Genomic DNA, 21,457 nt, shown 5'->3' with positions numbered 1-21,457 from the left:
TAAAAGCCCATTTCTTGTGTTTTTGAAGGAATTAGATGGATATCTACTTTATCTGGTGATAGAAACAGGAAAGCTCACGAAACTTTGAAATTGTGCTCCCATTTTAATATTGTCAATGTTTCTCAATTTATTTTTGCATGTATGTAGACCTATGTTTATGTATGTATTTATTGGTTTGTGTATTCATTTATTGAACTGTTATTCTTCTCTTGTGTGTATGTATGTTGTTGACAGATTGTGTTTAAAAACAGCCACTGTATGTGCAGAATCTTGTATCATATTGATGTTTATGAAAGCAAGTCGTGATGCAATAAAGGTTTTTGACAAAAAAAACACTATATTCAACTTTTATATCCCAATAGTCATGTATCTTGTGTGTTCATATGTATATTGGTGAAAATGCTGTTTTTACCACCGTTAGATAATATATGTTTTATTAACAAAACGATATCTTAGAGGAGCTAGAATTATCATGACATATAGTAAGTATTTTTACATGTGAATCTAAACCATTTTTTTAAAGAATCTTAACCAATTTGAGCAACTTACAATTTGTACAACAATCAAATTGAACATATTTCGTGCATAAAAGATATTATTTATTTTTATGATTAATTTTGTACAACATAAAATCTTAAATAAATAAATAAAAGGCTTGTCCTATTCCACATGAAACGAGTACGAGGTGAGCAAAATATTCAAAGTACTCTGTGAATTGTCATATACCTAAACTCTCAACGACTACTACATCACTATTTATTTCCAAAGAACGTCATTTCCCATAAGTCCTTGTTTAAAGGGCATGTCGTGTTCGCTGTTGTGAATGGATAACGCAGCCCAATAATTTGTGGGCCCGCCCCTCTCTCAGCCAATAGACACTCTGTTGCTATCACCGCTTGTATTTTTAGCAAGCGGTCAGCGCCTTAAGAACTACAAATATCCCTCCGCGATATTTGCTAGGCTTTACTTTGTTAACTATAATATGAAAAGAGAACATTAATATATTTTTTTCATGTTACGGCTATTTTTTTTTAAAGATCGTTAAACGATACTGATTGTGAAAACGTGAACTTGTTTGTTCTATTTTCTCTTTTTTTCACATTATTATTGTATAATACTTAAGCGTTGCCTGTATTATTACTGCAGACAAATACAAATAATAATATTTTTTAAATAACCGGAAAGAGGCCATTGCAATTGAGAGAAAATAGTTCCTGTCGTCACGAGGGTGTAGGCGAGTCAAACTGTATAAATACGTCGGCTTGTCCTACCGTAAAGTTTCCCTGGACCTTCCATTCAATTGTCAGCTGGAGACTGGCAAGCGATTCAAAAGATACTGTTCCAAGGTGAAACATTCCACTTGCCGATCTCTTCATGGAATCAACGCTGTGAAATCTAAAAAAGCTGACGGAAATAAAATTAAAGGTCGAAGTCAAGTAGATGCAGGTAAGTGGTAGCACCCGAAAGGTTCATTAGTTTATTAGTTTCTGTGTGTGCTTGCTCATCTTGTCGCTCCAACCAAATGCTTTGGCTATTCACCGAAACGTCTACAATTTTTAAGCGTTCACCAGATTTACAGGGTTTTTTTCCCCAGCTCGCTCTCTCTGTTTATGTTAGCTTCGCCTCTCCAAGGCTGCAGCTGTCATGTGGATTCTGTGTTTGCTACACTCCTCTTCATCATTATTTGATGCACATAAAATGCACAGCTAAACGACTTTCGCCTCTCAATTGGTCTCATCATTTGCTTATATTTTGCTTTTGCGTTTTTCTTTCTCTGGTCGCATGTCAGTGACGCTATCTTCAATACACTATCTCAGATTCAGTTAAATTAGCAAGAGGCTATAAAATGGAATACAGGAATATAAACGCTAATGTTCAATCATGTTAGTTTTCTGCTCTTTACAATATAATGTATCTAACAATTACGTCTTGGTTATTTTTGATTGTCAGTGCGGTACCACTTTACCAGTATATTTATTATTGTGCATTTAGTTTGCAATCGTGTGGCTCTGTAGTACATTCTACTGAACGGTGCTTCTGTTTCGGTTCTGTACATGAGTTAAAAATAAATAAATAAAAATTAAACACGACCCTCCTTATGATGCAGTGCAGTTCCGCACTACTGCAAACTACACCCACAATAATAAACATTTCCAATCAATACCTTTCAAACATCGTCATTCAAAACTGAGCATTACCTTTCTAACAGTCGATTGTTGCATTGATCTCATTGGATTGTGTTAATTATAATGAGCTCTCCCTTGAAATGTCTGTCATGGTTGTTATGCTTGTGTCTCTTTGAAATTACATTAGGCACCGAGAGGACCAGCTGAGCAGTCATGTAGCTGAAATTTCACAGCTCAGTGGCACATGTTTGAAGCTCCATGTAAACAACAATACAGTGTATCGTGTTTTGTTGCTCAGCCTGCAGCAATTGCGCTGTAAGAAAATCCTTAAAGCGTTATGACACGGATGAATAATAAACTAACTAAAAAATACTCAGTAAGGCGAATCTCTGCACCTAATGTTTTGTTGTTGTTCAAATCAAGCAGTGGTTAATGATTCGTGCACTAATCATACCATTTTTTATTTCTTTTAATTTTACTTATAGTTGTTTATGCACTTACATAATCATATTTTAGTCAGGCAGTGGAAAGACGCTTAAAGAAAAAGGAGTCTTAAAACAATCCATAAGTACAAAATATGTCACTATTTTTAGCTCGTTCCAACCAACCCCCATCTCAATGTCACCCCCCCCCCCCCCCCCAAGTGGAACTAAAATGTTAATCTCGTGTTCACCTCCTTAAATGCAACATTCCGGCATGTGCGGCTTTATCTGTTGCAAAATTGGAATTGTCTTTTAATCAGATTCTTCTTTCAAAGATGAAGAATTCCCATCTGGCCAGGGAAGTTGATGTGAGAGGATTGTTTTTGTACATGAAAGAAGGGAGGGGAGGATTACGTGCGCTGCATGATGGGAAATGGCGTTCTGTGATGGACAATCTGCCAATTTACAATTCTTCCTTGGACACGCGTCTTGTGATGCCGTTTTTTTATTTTTAATCTGCCGTTGATTTAGCGCGGGGATGAATGGACTGAAGCATTAAGCAAGAGGAGCTCCATGGGATCAGATTCAGATTATAAAGGATTTATGAGGCCCGCATCACATCTGTCCCATCCATCAGTACATCCTGTACTCTTGCAAAAGCAAAATATAAAATGGTGAATTCCTATTTGTGTATGTTGACATTGACTCTGACAGGTGGGATGTATGGTTTTTAAACGACTAATCTAATGATACTATTCAGATTGTTTTCTAAGATTGCTCTTTTATAGCACTTTGCAGTGTAGTGATATGTATAGCATTATAACATGAAAGGGAGCTACAAATGAACAAATTAAGTAATTTAACAAATGCAAGCATATGCAAATGAACGACGAGCATCTTTCATAACATATGCTCAAGTTGGATTTCCCCAACCATTTCACCACCAAAATTATGTAAATCCTCCTCAGAACACAAACTTCCTAGTGATTTACAGTGTGGTATGAGGACCACTAATGGCACACGGGCTCCCTCGAGTGATGGACAAAAGAATCAGTCAATGAATTAATTCACACTACGCATAATCTTACATTGCCTTCTTTCTTTCTTTCTTAACTCATTCGCTGCCATTGACAGCTATAGACGTCAAAAATTAATTTGAACTATTTCTTATTAGTTTAACATATTTTTCCATTTTTGTTAACAAGAGTATGAAAACCTAGATTTTTTTGTACATTTAGAACAGATATAACATTTGTGATTAATTGTGAGTTAAATAGTGAAGTCATGCGACTAATTACGATTACAAATTTTAAGTGCCTGATGCCCCTAAATTTTAATAATCTTTTATTTTCTATTGATTTATTTATTAAAACAATTTTTAATAGTCTTTTATATAAGGAAAAGATTATAAAAAAAATTAGGGGCGTCAGGCGATTACAATTTGTAATCGTAATTAATCGCATGATTTTACTAGTTAACTCACGATTAATCACAGATTTTATATCTGTTCTAATACAATAAAAAAAATCTCTTTTCATACTCTTGTTAACAGAAGTGGGAAAAAATGTTAAATTAATAGAAATAGCTCAAATGAATTTTTGACGTCTATAGCCGTCAATGGCAGTGGATGAGATAATTCTGCACGTTAAGGACAGTTCAGTCCAATCAACTTTTCGGTACAATACATCCACATTTAAAGGGGTAGTCGACCCCCAAAAATCTTTGCAATATTGTTGCATGTGCCATCAGTAGTCTAAACATGGCATTCTGATTAATATTGCGTTTGTGGAGTAGGAGTTATGCAGCAAAATCATTCAATTTTTATCCTTTTTAGAGGCGGCCATTTTGCCACCTGCAGTCAACTACAAATGAATGAATACAAATACACAATATTCATAAATTTTAAAATAACAGATCCTATAAATAATGGATTAGTTGATTCTCTGCAGCCATTAGCCAACCATATTAATTATTCTAATTACTCTGGTCTATATTTGTTTTAAAGGTCTATACATTTCTTCAAAATTCGGCACAATATGACATGTAAGGCAACAAAAGATATGAAGGTCTTTCTTATTATTTAAGAAATCCTTTACTTTATAAAGAACAGCCACTGGCTTAGCCATTTTACATTTAATGTATTTTATCTTTGGGTTTAGCACAGTTTATGATCAAAAATCACTCCCAAGAAGTAGTTCAATTTCAATACCATTTAAGTTTCATATCACAGTTGGGCTGCATTTAATAACTTTTTACAATCAAACCACTTTTTTAACACGATCAATTTCCTTTCTGCAGTCTTTGTTTTATGTTGCCCCCTTAGCACAATATATCTATTTTTATCTTCAGCATTGAACATTACACATTTTAATATTTGCAACAGTGCAAATATTTACATAAATTCGAAATAACTTGCGTCCCAATACTGAACCCTGCGCAATACTAAACGTGTGATTCTGTATTTATTTTTACATATTGAAACCTATTATTTAAATAACTGTTTAACCATTTAATTGCAGCGCCTCTCATGCTATATTGTTGAAATTTCTGCAGGAGCAATGAGTGACCGATGATGCAAAATGCTTTACATAAGTCAATAAATACACTCGCAGCATGTAAAACATTATTATTATTATTATTTTTAATCTATTGCTGTAGCTATATTTTCTACAAATGACATCACATTTGCTCACAGCTCACTTGTTTTCTGAGCTTGGTCATGTGACATTCACAAGCTGAGCTGTGATTGGTCATTAGCTCAGCTCTGAGCTCATTGTCAGTCAATAGCAAGTGGCGTAATGGCTTCCCCCAGAGGTGGAAAAAAAACTGGTGGATTTCGTTGCTAATGAATCTTTAATCTTTAAGAGCTATTTACTTTTTTGTTAATTAGGTTCAGATATTATACTGTATGCTGGTAGAGCGACTGTAAGTATTTTTTTGGGTGGTGCTCATCATTGACATCATCTACCTAAACTAATGATAAAGACCATAGAAGACTGTAAACATGGTTCAGGTAACATGATGTTGAGAAATCTTGCAAAATGGCAACCACTGTACAAATTACTAGCCGTGTTTACAAATTGCAAAATCTTCCCTCATCCCTCCTCTGCGATTGTCTGATCCTCGTGGAACGCCAACATTTGTCTCCCTTTCATCTTTACAGAGCTGAAGTGGCGGCGTGCTTCACTTGAAACGTCGACAAACAACCTGCTGTCCATGTCTCCGAGGTGCCTTTCAAAATGGTGACGCTTGAACCACGCCGTGTACAATAAGCCAGCGGAGAGTCAAGAACATTACGCTTTGCATCGCCTCCCTTTTAAAGCAAACGTCATCGCACGCACGCACGCACTCGGAGCGCAGCGGCAGCCCGGTGCAGTCATGCATCTCGAGGTGAAGGTTGCCCTCAACTTCATCGTGTCCTATTTGTACAATAAGCTACCTCGGCGTCGAGCCGACCTCTTCGGAGAGGAGCTGGAGCGCATCCTGGTGTCTCGCTTCGAGGGCCACTGGTACCCCGAGGCCCCTCTTCGCGGCTCCGCGTTCCGCTGCTTGCACCTGGGAGCCCCGAGGGACCCTGTTGTGGAGCTAGCCGCCAAGAGAAGCGGGCTGGACACGGAGGAGGTACGCGCAAACGTCCCCGCGGAGCTCAGCGTGTGGATTGACCCCTACGAGGTGTCCTACCAGATTGGGGAGAAGGGGGCGTTGAAAGTGTTGTACCTGGAGGACCCCCCAGGCCTCAGCTGTGACGGTGAGCGAGCCGAAGGGGTAATGAGAGAGGTCAAAGGGGACTCTGAGTTGGAGGAAGCCAAGAGTTTGGGCTTCAACCCTGACGCTCAGGTGTTTATTCCCATCGGAAGCCAGCTATCGCCTTCCCTCATGGCGCCGCTCTCCACTTCTCCCACGCCGCCGTCCGTCCAACCTGGCCCCGCCCTCTTCAACTATCCCACCTCCAGCTCGCCCCCCGACCCGGCTTCCCACTCCTCCAACACGTCCACCCCTTCTCCCCCCACCAACGGCATCCCCTACCTGTCCGCTCAGCAGCCCGCCGCCCGCCCTCAACCCATCACCTTCACCACCGCCGCTTTCGCCGCCACTAAATTCGGCTCCACCAAAATGAAGAAGTGCAGCGTGGCCGGGTCGGCGACCGCTTCCAGCGTCGCCGTGGGAGTCCCGCCTGTCCCGAGGATGCTCGCACACTCTCCCACTGCCATCTTGGCTCCAGAGATGCTGAAGCACAAGTCGCTCTCGCTCTCCATGCACTCCCTCGTCGGGCCCATCCCCAGCCAGCTGTCCCCCAACGCCAAAGAATTTGTCTACCCGGGACCCCAGAGCCCCCTTTACTTCGACGCTGACCCTCACGCAAGCCGATTCCAGCCCCCTCACAGCGTGGGCACCTTTGACCCTTTCTCCAGCCCTCCCCCATCCCAGAGCGTGGGCATCATGGGCGCCAACGGCGAGATCTCCTACATGGAGAAACCTCAATTTGTTGACGGTTTAGGAAGCTACAACCTGCAATATCCAAGCCAGTCCTTCCAGCCTGTTGTGTTGGCCAACTAAGCCTTTATTCGTCAAGAACTTGGAGCTCCAGATTTATTTATTTTTTTTCTAAATAACTCTCCTAATACTAATGCAAGCTTAGTTTTCCTACAGAGATTTAAACACATAGCTTTCCTACAGAGATTTAAAGATACTCTTTATCTCATGTTCATTTTTCTCATCACATGCTTTGAATCCATCATTGCCATTGTTATTCCTTGAATAACAAGTAATCTCATGGACATGGACTGTGGTAAAGCTCCAGTTTGCACGTCATGCTGTGGGGAAATGACCTAGCCAAGTATTGCACTTTGCTCTGCAATCTGTTCATACAGTGCTGGCTATTCGGGGAGGAGAAAGGGAAGGGAGGGGGTGTGTGTGCATGTGTTGCCATGTCGTGGCTCAATGTGCTCTAGAAACATCACGTGATGGCCGCCTTTGCACGCTGACATCGCAGCAGTAAATACACAAACGTGTTTATCATCAGCGAGAATGCGTTTTGCAGATGATGAAGGGAGCAAATAGAAGAATGTAATTCTTCCGGCAAGGGGAAATTGCAGCAGGGAAGGTCGCGCAAACCTCTGCCAGGGGAGGAAGCTTTGCATCTTAAGAAGACGGCGCTCACGTGCCGATGCCTGCAGTCGTGTGCACGAGCGTACATGTAGACTTTGGACAATCTGCACATGTGCACATTCACAGTCATCAGTGTGTGAAGGTGAATAGGCAAGTGGATTGCGGATGGGGGGGGATGGGATACAGCAGTAAAGACTGAGAGATTTTGATCAATTGCTTGGTGTGACTTTGGGGATGTAGGGGTGCGTTGCCTCGGTGTGGAAAAGAAGGCGGCGAGAGGGTTACATTGCCTCGGCGTGTCCGGTGTGTATTGACTTGGAGAGCGACATTTTTCAAACCCAGAACACGTTGCTGGTGAGCTTAAATGGTATTGAAGGGAAAGGCTAACTCTCTTCTGCCCCTCCTTAAAATGCGGGGGGTGGGGGGAAGGGGGGAAGGTGAATCTGTTTTTTGTCTCCTGGTTGTCAAGTGGACATGATGAATGTTCGTCATTGATGGGAGGCTTCTGTTGCTATTTTAAGCTCGTCGCAGCGCTTCAAATCCAGTATGTTTGTTATGACAAAATGGGCAATTTGAGCACTTTATTAAGCGGAGCTCTACTCTCATCCATGATTATTATTTTTTCATTCCACTGTCATTTAATGAGATGCAAGCACTTCAAAAACATTATTGAAGATGTGAAAATGGAGTCAGTTAAATTAATTTAATGTTTTTCTAGACCGATATATGTAAACGTGTTTTGTACCCGAGGACCCTTAACTGTCTTTTTGCCCATTAACCGCCCTCATGGAGGATATTGAGGGGAAATATGGATTTGTTTTTCTTTGTTCTGTAATTTAAAAAGAAAACCTGATAGTTCTATATATTTTTGTTTTTGCAAAAGTCCAAGAAAATGTAAATATGACGTTATGTTCAGATTCCTTGTTTAGTTTCTTACATGCTGAAGTTATTTTTGCAGAAATTAACCTGAATATATGCAAATTGAGATAAAAATAAATACATGTATTACAATTATGTACAGAGTCCAGTATTGAATGTGTATTGTACTTTGTACAGCAGCAGTCTAAAGAGACGGGTAAATGTATTAAAGTTGGGGTTTGAAGAGCTGAATGTTTACAAAAGATGGTTCTTATCACTGTCCTTCTACTAGATGCAATCTGAAAACACCACTTCTCCGGAAAATGCCCACGTACATTCGTTTCAATTTGCATCATGGAACTACTTGCACAAATTCTGTTCCTGATTATGATTATTAACATTTAAAAGTGACGTTGACCTTTTCCATCTTAAGTGTGACCCTCTGGTCTCCATGTTATAGCCATATCCTGCACCTTCTTTATTTACAGACTCTCAATCGCCCTTGTTAAGTGCAACGTAAGGCCATAATGAAAAAGACCCTGCAGTGGGTTTCTACCTCTCATCTCCCTGAATAGCATCACAGTATGTTCTAATCGGAAGGATGAAGGAAATGAATGTTGTACTCCTAGTCAGCCCCGGTTGAGATGGCCTGCAGAAAGCCCAACTGAATTTTTCATTGCACTTAAAAAGAACTCCAAATATGGTGTGCGTCTCAAATTTAGAACTGCATTTTGTGTGCTCAAAATAACCCATTTGAAAGGCACCCCAAACTCTTAAGTGCAGGCTATCCTACAATCGGGGTTGAAGAGAAACGAGAATTTTGTATTCTGATGTTCTTTGCTTATATTGTTTTATTTTGCCCTTTGGAATATTCCATTGTTAGAAGAGTTTATTTTCTATGTGACACTTAACATTAAAATGTATAATTGAAAAAGATGTACAAATAGTTCTTTCCTTTTCTGACTGTATTTTTATTTTTACCTATTTTGTATCCGATCTGTACACCTTGTAGATGTTTAACAAGTCTTTCACAAATGAAACGCAATGACCTGTTTTCTTGGGATGGGGCATTACTACTGCAGTTTATTATTGTATCAGATTTCTTTTTTTAAGTTTGTAATAAAAAGACCAGTAAGCATGGAAAATAAGATCGTCTCATTATTATTTCTCACGCTGTCGTGTGAACACATCTCAATGGTATGGACAATTCTGAAATTGTCACAAGTCAAAATGGCGGTCTTATGCTACATTCGAGGAGAGGTTTAAGTCTGATTTATCCCACTCGGAGTGTTCTAGTTCCGCCCTCAAAGTGTTTGTAAATGTAAACAAAGATGGCTAATTACGATCAATTATTTTGTTCTTGTGAACGCAGTCATTCCAATGAATATATGTCTTGTATTTACGTTCACCTCGAAAACTTTGAGGTCGGAACTGACAATCGAGTGGGAGATATCCAATTTCCCACTTTCATCGAGTGCAGCATTTGTCCTTGGTGAAATGACGCTCTCCGCTCATTGAAAAGCATTGGACTTTGGATCGTCGTAATTGAGGATTATTTTTTATTTGAAAATGTGATAAAATGTTGTTTGACTATAACAACATGCCTGGTTTGAATCCTAGTCACAGGACAAAGCAATACAATATGCCATGGAAATGAAGCATTGCATGTGGCAAATTGGCAATAGCAGAAACGTTCCGCTGTTCGTAATTGTCAATTGTGCTTTAAAAAAAAATTTTTTTTTAAAGAGTAGCCCCCCTGTCTTTCTTGAGCACTAAAATGCTAGAGTGACACATCCGAATATTGCAAGTAAACAAACTCCAGTGATGTTTGATCAATAATTCAAAGCAAAGATGAAATTCTGTTGGTGAGAAGCCAGATTGCGCACCACCCACCTCAGCAGGAGACATCCCAGCAGATATTACTGCAGATTTCATCATACAGCACTCTGACTGGCTTGTAGCGTTTGTATGCGTGTTGGGAGGTGCAGGGGGCTGCAAACAGCTGTAACGTTGGCTCGCTCACTGCCTTTCGATAGTAACGTGTTGTGAGACATTTATCACGCTTGGCTGGCCTCATCCTTGACTCTCCTCTACATCTCCCTCACGTCTTCCTCCATCCATCCATCCATCTTTTTTTGCCCCACCTCAGCATTTCCTCTCCCATCCTCAGCCCATCCCGCTCGGAGCCGCCATCATCTCTTCGGCTTCCCAAAGCTCCTCCCTTGCATCCCCATACTTTCCTTTGTGAACACACACGCCCGTCCTCTTTGTGGGTGTGATCATTACGCAATAGCTCCTACTCTTCTGGAATACTGATGAGCGAACAGTAGGGAGGAGGGAAAACGCGTGCGGCATCCAAACAAAAACACCCCGTGTGTGTGCGTGTGCGTGTGTACACGTGCAGATGGATGCCTAATGAAATCACATCTTTATTGTACCGTCTGTCAACACACAGGCTGGTTGGAGCCGTCTGATGACAAGTCAAGGTCAAACAGAGCCCACTTGTCTTTACATCTCGATTCATTTATTTTTTATGCATGATACACGATACAGAACTATGGCACTTCAGTGTCATGTATCCATACATGGTTAAGACAATACAAAAACACCCAACATAATCATTTTTAGAGAAAGTAATGCAAAACACACACAAAAAAGACAAAAACAAATTAAAACGTCCTGATACTATTAAATCATTTTCTGTTTTATAATTGTAGCTGCTTCAAATAGCTGTGATGCCAAAAAGAACTAAAATGGGGCTGTTTAACCTTCACCTTCAAATGTACACATTAGCATCACCAACAGGTAAAGGAAAACATTTTCATATAGTTTGTGCTTGACCATTTGTTTTACACCAAGGAGCATATATCTTGTTATGCATGCGCATTACTAAACATGTAAAACAAGGTTTTAGTTTGTGTTGTGTATGTAGACACAAATAACACAAAAGCTTGCCCACATTTACCTTAGAAGTAGTGCCAGTGCAGTACACTTTAGAACAGGGCTGTCAATGCATTTTAATTCAGGAGCCACTTAGACCCAAATTTGATCTCAAGTGGGCCCGGACCTGTATGTTAAAATATTGCCTTTTTTGGTGGAAATAATTCCAAGTACATTCTGAAAATATTATCGCATAGAGTAATTTCTAAAGAAAATGAGCACATCACTTTTGCAAATCAAATCCTGAGTGACAGCCAAATTTCAGTATGTCATTTAAGTGGTTGTCAGTGCGGCCTCCTTTGGGCAGAATTAGCAACAGTTAATTTGAGTGAAAAACTGCCGTTTGTGTTCTGTCCTTGCGAGCCCAGTTGGATTTCCTGAAGGGCCGATTCTGGCCCACAAGCCATATGTTTGACAACCCTAATTTAGAAGGAACCTTTTCTACCACACATGCAATTGCTCTCTCTTTCTTTGTTTAACAGTGGAGCAAATTGATAGAATATAATCTGGAATTTTGTAAAATATTAGAGCATATATCTGTTATCTTCAAACAATTTTTTTTTTTTTAACTTTGCTGTGCATGAAAAAAAAACTGCTACATACTGACCTACCCCAGTAATTAATCTAAAAGATTCTCTCGAGGCATAGTAAGAATTACGCACAACACCATGAATTTAATTTAAAAACTCATCGGCTGTACTGACAGTCCAATGCAGTGCATATTTAGTTTGAATGTCAATGCAAAATAAACTCTGGAAATTAGAAATGTCCGTTACACTACACCGTGTTGAAATTGAAACGATCAAGAAAACACTTAAGCACCAACTGATCCAGTAAATCTAGATATAGATCAATTTGCAGTTCATAGGAAACAATCCACACAGTGATCAAAAGATGCCATTTTCAGATGATGTTTGATGTTTGCCCCGCCCCAAAAAGGAAATCCAAGCAGACCACACTCAAGATGGCTGGCATTATTATGCGGGTCATAACGTCATAATACAGATGCTCTGCATTAATCTGGCCATCGTGAAGCACGTCTGCTCTTTAGTGATGGTTCACATATACGTAAGTACACTTGGTGTAGAATAGTCAAGACATTGATAGAAGACAAAGTACACTGGGTTTCATGCATTACGATCCTAGACTACACAGGATCAAAGTGGAAGCACAAAAGACTTTGGGGGCATTTCCTCTTAGAAATAACATCATGGCAATTTTACACATAATATCACTGAAATCAAACAAGCAATATATAACAGGGTATTATTGCCACATTAATTGGCGCACAAGCCAACCAATCACAAAAAAATACAAAATAAAATAAATCGGCATCTGGAGACGTCACCAGTCTTGTAACAGTCTGTGACGTACTTACTAATTAAAACAGGCATTAAAAAAAATAAATCGGATTTGACATTTTGCCAAATAGACCACACACTACATTTACTGTGCGTTCTCTCTACTTCAACCATCACCTGTTCGACCCTTTCAAAGCAAAAAGTGCTGGATGAGGTAAATAAGAGTGTACCCTGCCCTTCGCGTGTTGCACACACATCTATATTCTGAGTGGAGACAAAGAATCCCTTTTAACTACCGTATATATAAATCTGTTTTTAAAAACAAACACAGTTAACCCATTGGAGTCCCTGCTTAGTCATTGGTTTCATTTGACATTTTCCTCAAAAGGGATATAAAGAATCTTGTACATCACAATCAACAGATGCATTATTACCATCAGAATAAATACAGCACTCATTGACTATTTGGCAAAGATAGGAATAGCATTGGATTATAAAGACAGTCAAAATCCATTTTCGGATGATACAAAGACCTCCAGACTATCATTTATTTATTTACAGGGTTTCAGAGCAGTCATTTAGGAAGGGCCGCTCAAAGATTTTTTTTAAGAACAATCCAGCCATCACTACACTATGAAAGGCAGGTGAGGGCTCCAAGCGCCCTCTACTTGCAGAGTGTAGTAAAATAAACATCCTTTTACATACATCCCCCTCCACAAAAGGGAGGGCCATAGATTCCTTCAAACGGGTACTTTTGATAGCAACCTGAATTTGATTAGATTTTTTTTTAAACTGCACTTTTTCTTTTGTAAAGGTGATTCATTCAATCTTTTCTGAGGCTCGGGAAGCTGATCTGAGATGAGTACGAAGACTTCATGCACGTTTTCTATGAAGCTACCGTCACTCCCACAGTGATAATAAGGTACCGTCAACCACGAGAGAGGAAAAGTGCAACAAGGGATTACACACCGGAGATGACTATACATATAGTGTGTGTGTGTGTGTTACTTGACAGAAAAACTTTCGTCCACCACCTGAGGGTATCCGCGCCTTCCAGGCCCAACTACCTGATTTCTACTCCATTCTTCTTCTGTCTCAGCATCTACATCCCACTTGAGAATGAATAGGAATTAGACACTAATGTACCACACAAGGAAATGTGAGGGGAGTGGGCACCAATATTCACAACTGATGGCACTCATGCTTTGGTCCACTAAAGGAAGTGCTAAAAAAAAAAGAAAAAAAAAAAGATTTGTGTGACTACGTTTTATCAGCCTGCTGTTTTCATATTTCCTGACTTCCTTGAAAGCATCTCGAGACCAACCCTATGTTCCACGGGAGTGTTGAGGCCTTCCTCTCGGTGAAGGAGCCAGGCGCTCTCCACAGACCTTCCCGCGACCACCGCTCCCCAGCCCAGTCCCCAAGTGTGTATCCGACACTCCAGCGCCAGGTTCGGACCCGCGGCCGGAGCTCGACACAGTGACCGGAGGTCAGCCAGAGTGCAAATTTAGATTTCCCTTGTGTGTTTGTGTCTGTGTTGAATTCTGCGGGGTAGGAAGTTCTGCTTTTGTCGAATTGAGAATTTGATATTGAAGCAGGTCTTTACAGCGGACCGTACTTGGCCTCATAGCGGTCCACCAAGTTCTTGCAGCGGCCGCAGTCTTTCCGCATCTCGGCCACTTGCTGCCGCAGGGCTGCGTTCTCCCGCTCCAGGAAGGAGGCGCGCACCGTGATCTGGTTCTCCTTGAGACGCCGGGCATCACGGGAACGTTTGGCCGCCACGTTGTTCTTCTTCCTCCTGCACCAATATTTGTCATCCTAAGCAAAAATAGGACAAGTCATTGATTTTAAAACTACTACGTGTACTCAAAACTACGATCATAGTCTTACGCCCATTCATCCTTTCATGTTGAACACTATTCTAACACTATTCTTTGTCAAGTATAACATAGCCTTATAAATCATATCATATGAAATTCAAGCCTGTTGCATTTTAATTCTTCATTTTAAAAATTAAGCATTACATTACCCTCTTTATCATATTTATTTAACATTATGTTATTTTAACAAGTCTGGGGACTTAGTGGGCTATCAAAATATTGCATTTTGTGCTGTCATATGGAAATGTGTGTTGTTTGACCAAAAACAAAAAGCCATTGGATATATTTGTATCCTTGAATTATGAGGAAAGGAAAATTATGTGAATCTTTAAACAAAAAAAGTTAAAATAAAAGAAGGTAAAATAAAAAATACTGTATACTAAAACAGTCATCGCATAAAACAAATACTGGGTGTTCCTGCGCGTTTCGGCCTCTTAAGGGCAGTGTGGTGCCGTGCATCCACGGTGTACACACTTACAACGAGAACAGAAGAAAGTTGCGATTGAATTCTATTAAAAAAATAAAAATTCTCACAAATTGGGGAAAATTTGTGCCTTTGAGTTATTTTACTTGTGGGTATGTGTTTCCACAGCATTTGTGTGTGAACATTTGTTATTTGAAGGACTATTACTCCCGAAGTTGATACTAACTTCCTGTTAGCATTTGAATGGGATCTGCCATGCTCTTTAGCATTAGCGCTAGGCTAGCGATGTTTTAAAAAATTAAGCACGTTTTGTATTTAAATACACACTGTATGTAATTATCCTTATCGTGTGTCTCGTTTTACAGTTAACTCCAACCGGCGTGTCATTTAACAGCTTAAAGTGCGCTTAGGGACGGCAGAATCACACTCATTCTCTTCGGGCTAGCTACAAGCTACATGGTGCATTCAGGGTACTTTCAGAACGTAGGGAATTTGTCAACTTTAAACTTCTGCACATTAAACGTTTTTCTTCGATCATTACATGTGAATGATTGAGAGAAGTCAGAATCGAAATCACGATAAAATTTCGGTTAATCGTCGAGCCCTAACTTAGAACTGCTTTTTAGCTGTCTAAAAATGAGTCTACTTTCTGCCACCAAATTGACAGGTGCGCCGGCGGAGTGTGTGGACCAAACATGCTCACGAGTGAGTCAGCATACCTTCTGTTCGTTGGGAACAAACACTTTCTTGGCTTTCTTGATCATCGGCTGCGGCTTAAGCTCCTCGTCAGAGAATTTGTGTTTGCGCGGGTTGAACAGCTCTCCTCCCGGCACACTGGACAGGACCAGGTCGGTGGGATCTGGCTGAAAGTTAACATCCACCTCGATGTCATCCGGGTTGACGGGAGACGCCGTGTTACGCTCTCCAGGCCCTGTCGGGACACGGGGGAAATTGAGCTTCGAAAGGAGCACCCTAAACAAGGTGCATGCATGCTTTATTTAAACACCCCAAAATGACGCAACCTTGTGTGGCCCGCCCATGTCAGTCACATTTTTATCATGAACATCATTTTTTGTGTGTTTTATTTTACAATGGCAACTTCTTTAACACTCGTATTAGCAACATGACAAGTGGATGCCATCTGTATAGAATTTTCAAAAAAATATAGAATGAACTACATGCCTCATAAATCCTCCCTAACAAATAAATTGATGAAAAAACAATTGTACTATAACTTTTTAGTACAATACTATATAGTTGCAATGGGTGTCAATTGTACGCGGATTTTCAGTATTTGAGGGCCAGTCCAGTCCATATCTCCCAGCAAATAGCGGGGGTCCACTGTACAGTTGTAATATATAATATAACCGTTCACCACTAGATGGCGTAGTTGCACTTGCACTGGGTCTTATTGCAACTACAACGTGAGTACGCCCTCATTGGAATGGCATGCGGGACAAACAGTACCTCAATAATATTCCAATTTTGAATGAGTTGATTTTGGGGGGGGGGGGGGCTTTAAATGACTTCTTGCACTTAATGTTGGTTTGCTGTTCAATGTTCAGCAGTTTTTATGCAGGCGAGCCCTTTAAACTGTAATATTTTCTTTCCCACCAGGAAACGTATCGGATGATGCATTAAGAGATACGAGACAGGGGACTTAGTCAAAGAAGCTATAAAAACTGCTAAAATGATGCGCTCAAAGGTCAGGCTTTATTAGTTTCACTACTTACTACACTGTCCAGAGATTGTTTGCATAGTTGTTTAAGTATAACCACATAGTACAACTTTTCTAAAAGGCTCATGAAATGACTACTAAGTGTCAAACTCAAGGCCGGGGGCCAGATATGGCCTGCCGCCTCACTCTACTGTACAGATTTCTTGTTATTAAATAAATTGATTTGTTTTGATCATTGAAAATTCATTTTTACTTGATTTTTAACAGATATTACACATATTTCTTCCCCCACCAAATTAATTTCATAATTGAACAACAAGTGTAATTGATATTTTTTTTTCAGTTCAAATAGCTGTTAACAATATACTGTAAATAATCAATTAAAGGGGCAACTGTTCATATGTAATATGATGAGGTAAGTATTATGGGTGTAAAAAAATGCTAATGATTTGTTGTTCCTTTCAATTTATTTAATTAATTAATTATGTACAGTATTGGCAAGGTAATTCCTATTGTAAAATGATTGTCTACTCTCAAGAAGAAACTAATTGAATCATACCCTCTCGAACTGAGCCGTACTTTATTGAATTAGATTGTAATCCCAATTGAACCTAATCGAATCGTTTAACTTTAAAATGTACCGTTCTTTGAATTATATCATACCCCATGTATTGAGATATGTATCAAATTGTCTTATCGGAGAGATGCAAACCCCTAAGTGACAATATATGCATTTATATGGTTTTCATCGTCACAGTGGCCTTCTAAGGGAAACCCGAACTCTAACGTAGCAAGTGATAAAAATGAGTGGGACTATATGAATGCAAATTTCTCACCAGGATTCTGCTTGCTGATTTCCACAGTTTCTTCTGCTTTTGCCTCATGGGGCACAGCTTCCTCTTCTTGCTCCTCATCTTCCTCATCATCATCTTCCAATTTGGCGGGCAGTAGCGTGGTGACAGTCACCGCTTCCTCTGGCTCCGAGGCGACAGTAGAGGTGTCGGCTTCAGGCGGAGAAGACGGAGACATCGACGTTGTCGTTGCGCTGGCTGTGGCCGTAACCTTGAGGGCGCTCTTGCCTTTCCCTTCAGCCGGAGTCAGCGTCTTCTGCAGCTCCTCATCCTCCAGGCTGGCAGGGATCCCGTTCTCCAACAGAAACTCATCCAGGTCCATGTACTCCAGATGGAAGGTCTCGCCATCGTAGGGAATGGTCTTCTCCCAAATGGCTGGGGTCAAGGAGGCTGAAACCCCTCCAGCGCTGCCCCCGCTGCCTCCCCTTGAAGCCCCACCAGCGCTGGCTGCAGCAACCCCGCCTCCCTCCACATCGTCAGCTGAGCACAGCTTCTCCTTCTCGAGCTCTGAATTCAACACAAGAGGATAGAGCAATTCATTTAATCAAATAGGGCGTCAATGAACATATTGGAATGGGGCTAAAGGCTGTAGCGGGGAAACCAAGGGTCTGTCAATGTCAATGGCAGAGGGGGTGTTTCCGCAACACAACACGACAATGACAGGATGTTGCTTGGACTACACACGCAGCTCAGAAAATTCTGAACAGAAAGAAACAAGAGAAAAATATAAAACATGAACCCACCATGATCGGGTTGTGTTGGGGGCGTATTTACAGCGTGGGTACGCAGCCCACTGCACTTGGAACTTTTTGTTCTTTTCCATTTCTGAGCTGCACCGAACGTTCACATTCACAAACACTTTTTGACACTACGATCTTACCATCGTCGCCTTCCTCCAGAATGTTAGGAGGGGGGATGTCCATAATCTTCTTTATAACAAACGGGAAAGACTTCTGCTTGGCCGCTGGGTCGACGGTTATTTCGGGCTGAAGCGCGACAGCCACCGCTGCTTTACCGGACATTGTCGCAGAATTTAAAAATGTATATATACCAACGATACTATGGGTCACCTTCCAACTTCTGCGACGTTAAAATCTGCCTGTCGACAATAGAACACTGAGATGCGGAAATTACACTGCTCCCCTTTGTGTTGTCCGTGCCCATCCAGAGCGCATGTTGGATATTCATGAGGCGACAGCCACGCCTATTTTGGGCATAGTATAATCTGATTGGTTGCTTATTCTGTCATGTGATGGCACCTTCGCTAGTGGTCTTTTTTCCCCTTCATTTTATTTTATTTGATTTTTTAATTTATCAAGCTCAAAATGCTTTCATTTTAAACATGAGTTAAATCTAAAAATGTGTCTTAAAAAAACATTAAGTAATTCTTGTCAAAGGGTGGACCTTTCACGACTCTGAAAAGACACTTAGGTTATTTTTACAATGTGGCCAGAAAACGACCCGCTTATGTTACAATAATGTCATGCTTTCACCGTGTTTCCAAACCACACAAAAAAAGTGTTGATAGCAGACTCGCCTGCAACCCAGCCGCGAGAACACTCGTGGCAAAACACGTGCCACCCGCCCTCACCCGCTCACATGACAGTACAAGCTGTGGAGGGGGCGAGGCCGCGTGCTGCTCCGCACGTGCTGAAAAACTGACACTCTCGTCAGTGGAAAGCAGCTACCGCTTAAAAAAAGAAAATATATATATATATATAATAATACAAGAACTACAGTAAATGTATTATTAATTATTTCCGCAACCCGTCTTTTTACCATGAGACAGGCCTACAATTAAAAGTATTTTTTTTTAAATACTGCAATATCATATAGTCCGACGTGTGACCATAGTACAAATTTATTTATTTATTTATTTGAACCCCCTTATTTCTTATCGCAAGCTCATGGCGCCAAAAGCTATCAGTTTCTCTTTCTCACGTTCTGTTGCACGCGATATTCTTAAAGCAAGAGCGGCGCCAACAAGTGCTGTGTTGCCTAGCAGATATCTGATTTAACAGACGACGTTCAAAGTGCACATTGCTTGCACTGCACGTGTAATGTTTTGCTGTCCTTCGGGGGGGGGGGGGGGGGGGGGGTTCTGACTGATCAAAGTCTACATAAAGCAATATTTTGCTAACTACTGACACAGTGGCTATATACAAAGTACTGAGCTTTTTAAAATTGTATCTTTTTATAATGAAGAATGATTATTTATTAAGTAAATCTTTGTGGTCACTTTTAATCGCCGCGTGAATATGAAAACAATTGTAGGTAAAGGCTGTTTGTCAATACTGTCCTCTAGTGGCCATTCGCATTTTGTAAACAAAATCCATGAAATGTGGCGTTATCTGATTTTCTTCTTTAAACGAAATATTTTAATCAGGGACAATACTACTTAATAATGCTATGGTTAATATTGGGGAGGGTGTGATACACAGCACGTTTTCAAACAATCTGACAGTGCTACTACGATCAAATGACCAAAAATGTTTTACAAATATGAAACCCGTTACCCAATATCTGACACTCACAGTGCCAATATAAGATTTTTTTCAAAAAAATGTTCGTATATGGCCAACAGTAAGACTCGCAGCCAACATGGGGCGTTTAAAAGTACCTAAATATGCGAAAACTTTAGTTTTCACTTTATTAAATTTTTTTTGCCATGAATTAATAGTAAAGCAAAAAATCCAGCTAAAGACCCCAACAAAACGAACAATTTTGCATTTTCACATCAGAACGACATAAATATGTCATGCCATGCATGAATCGATGAAACAAGACTGACTAGGATTTGATTTGACACTGTGAAGGTAGCGTACACAACAACAAACTAAAAACCCACATTTGATTAGAATAATTGTTCAAATTGAATAGCATGATTTTATCATCACAATCAAAACCACATTAGTTCACAAAACTTAGAGCATTGCGTGGCCTAGAAGTGAATGCAGCCAAATATCAGACACACCAAACTATGTTGAATACTTCTCGACGACAAGTAAAACAACTATTCTTACTTACCACAGTCATCAAAAGCTGGGAAAGAGAAGGGATAGTCAGCCAAGGATCTGATGAGATCAGGAACTTCCCCCCTTTCTCCAAAGATGTGATTAAACGTTGACATCTTGATCGGTGACAAGACAAACTGATGCAAGCGAGACAAGCGGCGAGTGTCACTGTCTGTGCTCTCCACTCAAGACTTTCGAACAACTTTTAAGCAGCAAGTCACTCACACACATCACGGGGACGCCTGCATGTGCCCAAAAACTTGGATTGGAATAACCCCGAGTGGCCACGCCCTTCGGCGCGGTTGATGCGTCGAGGTTGGGGGAACACGCCTGCCACTCTCGCCGTGTAGCCAATCATAAAGCAAGGGGCTGGGTCTAAACCAGAGAACAACAACACTCCTCCAGCACGCTCACCCTCGAGTACATTTGCAACCACGCACGGCTGCACGTGGGAGAGGTGGCTGCGTGGGAGGGAGGTGCGCATGCGCCACCTAGCGGTCATTACCATCACTACGTAATAAATTAGGATCCTGTATGTTTTATTTACTGGACTGAGTCATTTCAATCCCTCAGGGGGAATATAAGAGTGCAGTCCGCTGTATATATTTTTTCAGGGACGGCTCTAGGATTTCTTTCTCTCTCCTGGGGCTACAGAGGCGCCATAGACTGATTAGAGAAAATAATATCTGAGAAAGAATAGTAATAGAAAAATAATTTAGAGATGTATTTTATAATATCAAAAAAAATGCTGGAGGGGCTTAATTGTGGCTACACAGATTTCTCATGGGGCTATAGCCCCTCTATCAATCTATCTATTTATCTATCTGAGAAGCAAACCACACACATTATGCAAG

General features: G+C 40.6%; 2 protein-coding genes across 3 annotated transcripts; one reads left to right on the top strand and one right to left on the bottom strand.

Annotated features, from left to right (window-relative positions):
• Positions 1 to 951: 951 nt before the first annotated feature.
• tob2 (transducer of ERBB2, 2) lies at positions 952 to 9,663 on the top strand. The gene is made up of 2 exons (XM_086066807.1): positions 952 to 1,446; positions 5,712 to 9,663. Exon 2 carries the CDS (start codon positions 5,927 to 5,929, stop codon positions 7,103 to 7,105), a length of 1,179 nt encoding a protein of 392 aa, XP_085922933.1. The 5' UTR covers positions 952 to 1,446; positions 5,712 to 5,926; the 3' UTR covers positions 7,106 to 9,663.
• Positions 9,664 to 11,017: 1,354 nt separating this feature from the next.
• Positions 11,018 to 20,833, bottom strand: tefb (TEF transcription factor, PAR bZIP family member b). 2 transcript variants are annotated; one of them, XM_086066806.1, is made up of 4 exons: positions 20,617 to 20,833; positions 17,575 to 18,096; positions 15,780 to 15,991; positions 11,018 to 14,574 (listed from the first exon to the last, which is right to left on the bottom strand). In XM_086066806.1, exons 1-4 carry the CDS (start codon positions 20,717 to 20,719, stop codon positions 14,359 to 14,361), a joined length of 1,053 nt encoding a protein of 350 aa, XP_085922932.1. In that variant the 5' UTR covers positions 20,720 to 20,833; the 3' UTR covers positions 11,018 to 14,358. The 2 variants fall into 2 exon arrangements, with proteins under 2 accessions (XP_085922932.1, XP_085922931.1); XM_086066805.1 differs by lacking the exon at positions 20,617 to 20,833 and adding an exon at positions 18,470 to 18,768.
• Positions 20,834 to 21,457: the final 624 nt, after the last annotated feature.

Source organism: Leptonotus elevatus, chromosome 1 (assembly GCF_054856555.1).
Source record: "Leptonotus elevatus isolate MCC_2025b chromosome 1, RoL_Lele_1.0, whole genome shotgun sequence".
Classification (NCBI taxonomy): Eukaryota; Metazoa; Chordata; class Actinopteri; order Syngnathiformes; family Syngnathidae; genus Leptonotus; species Leptonotus elevatus.
The sequence above is the reverse complement of the archived record's forward strand: the minus strand, read 5'-3'. Positions and strand labels throughout refer to the sequence as shown.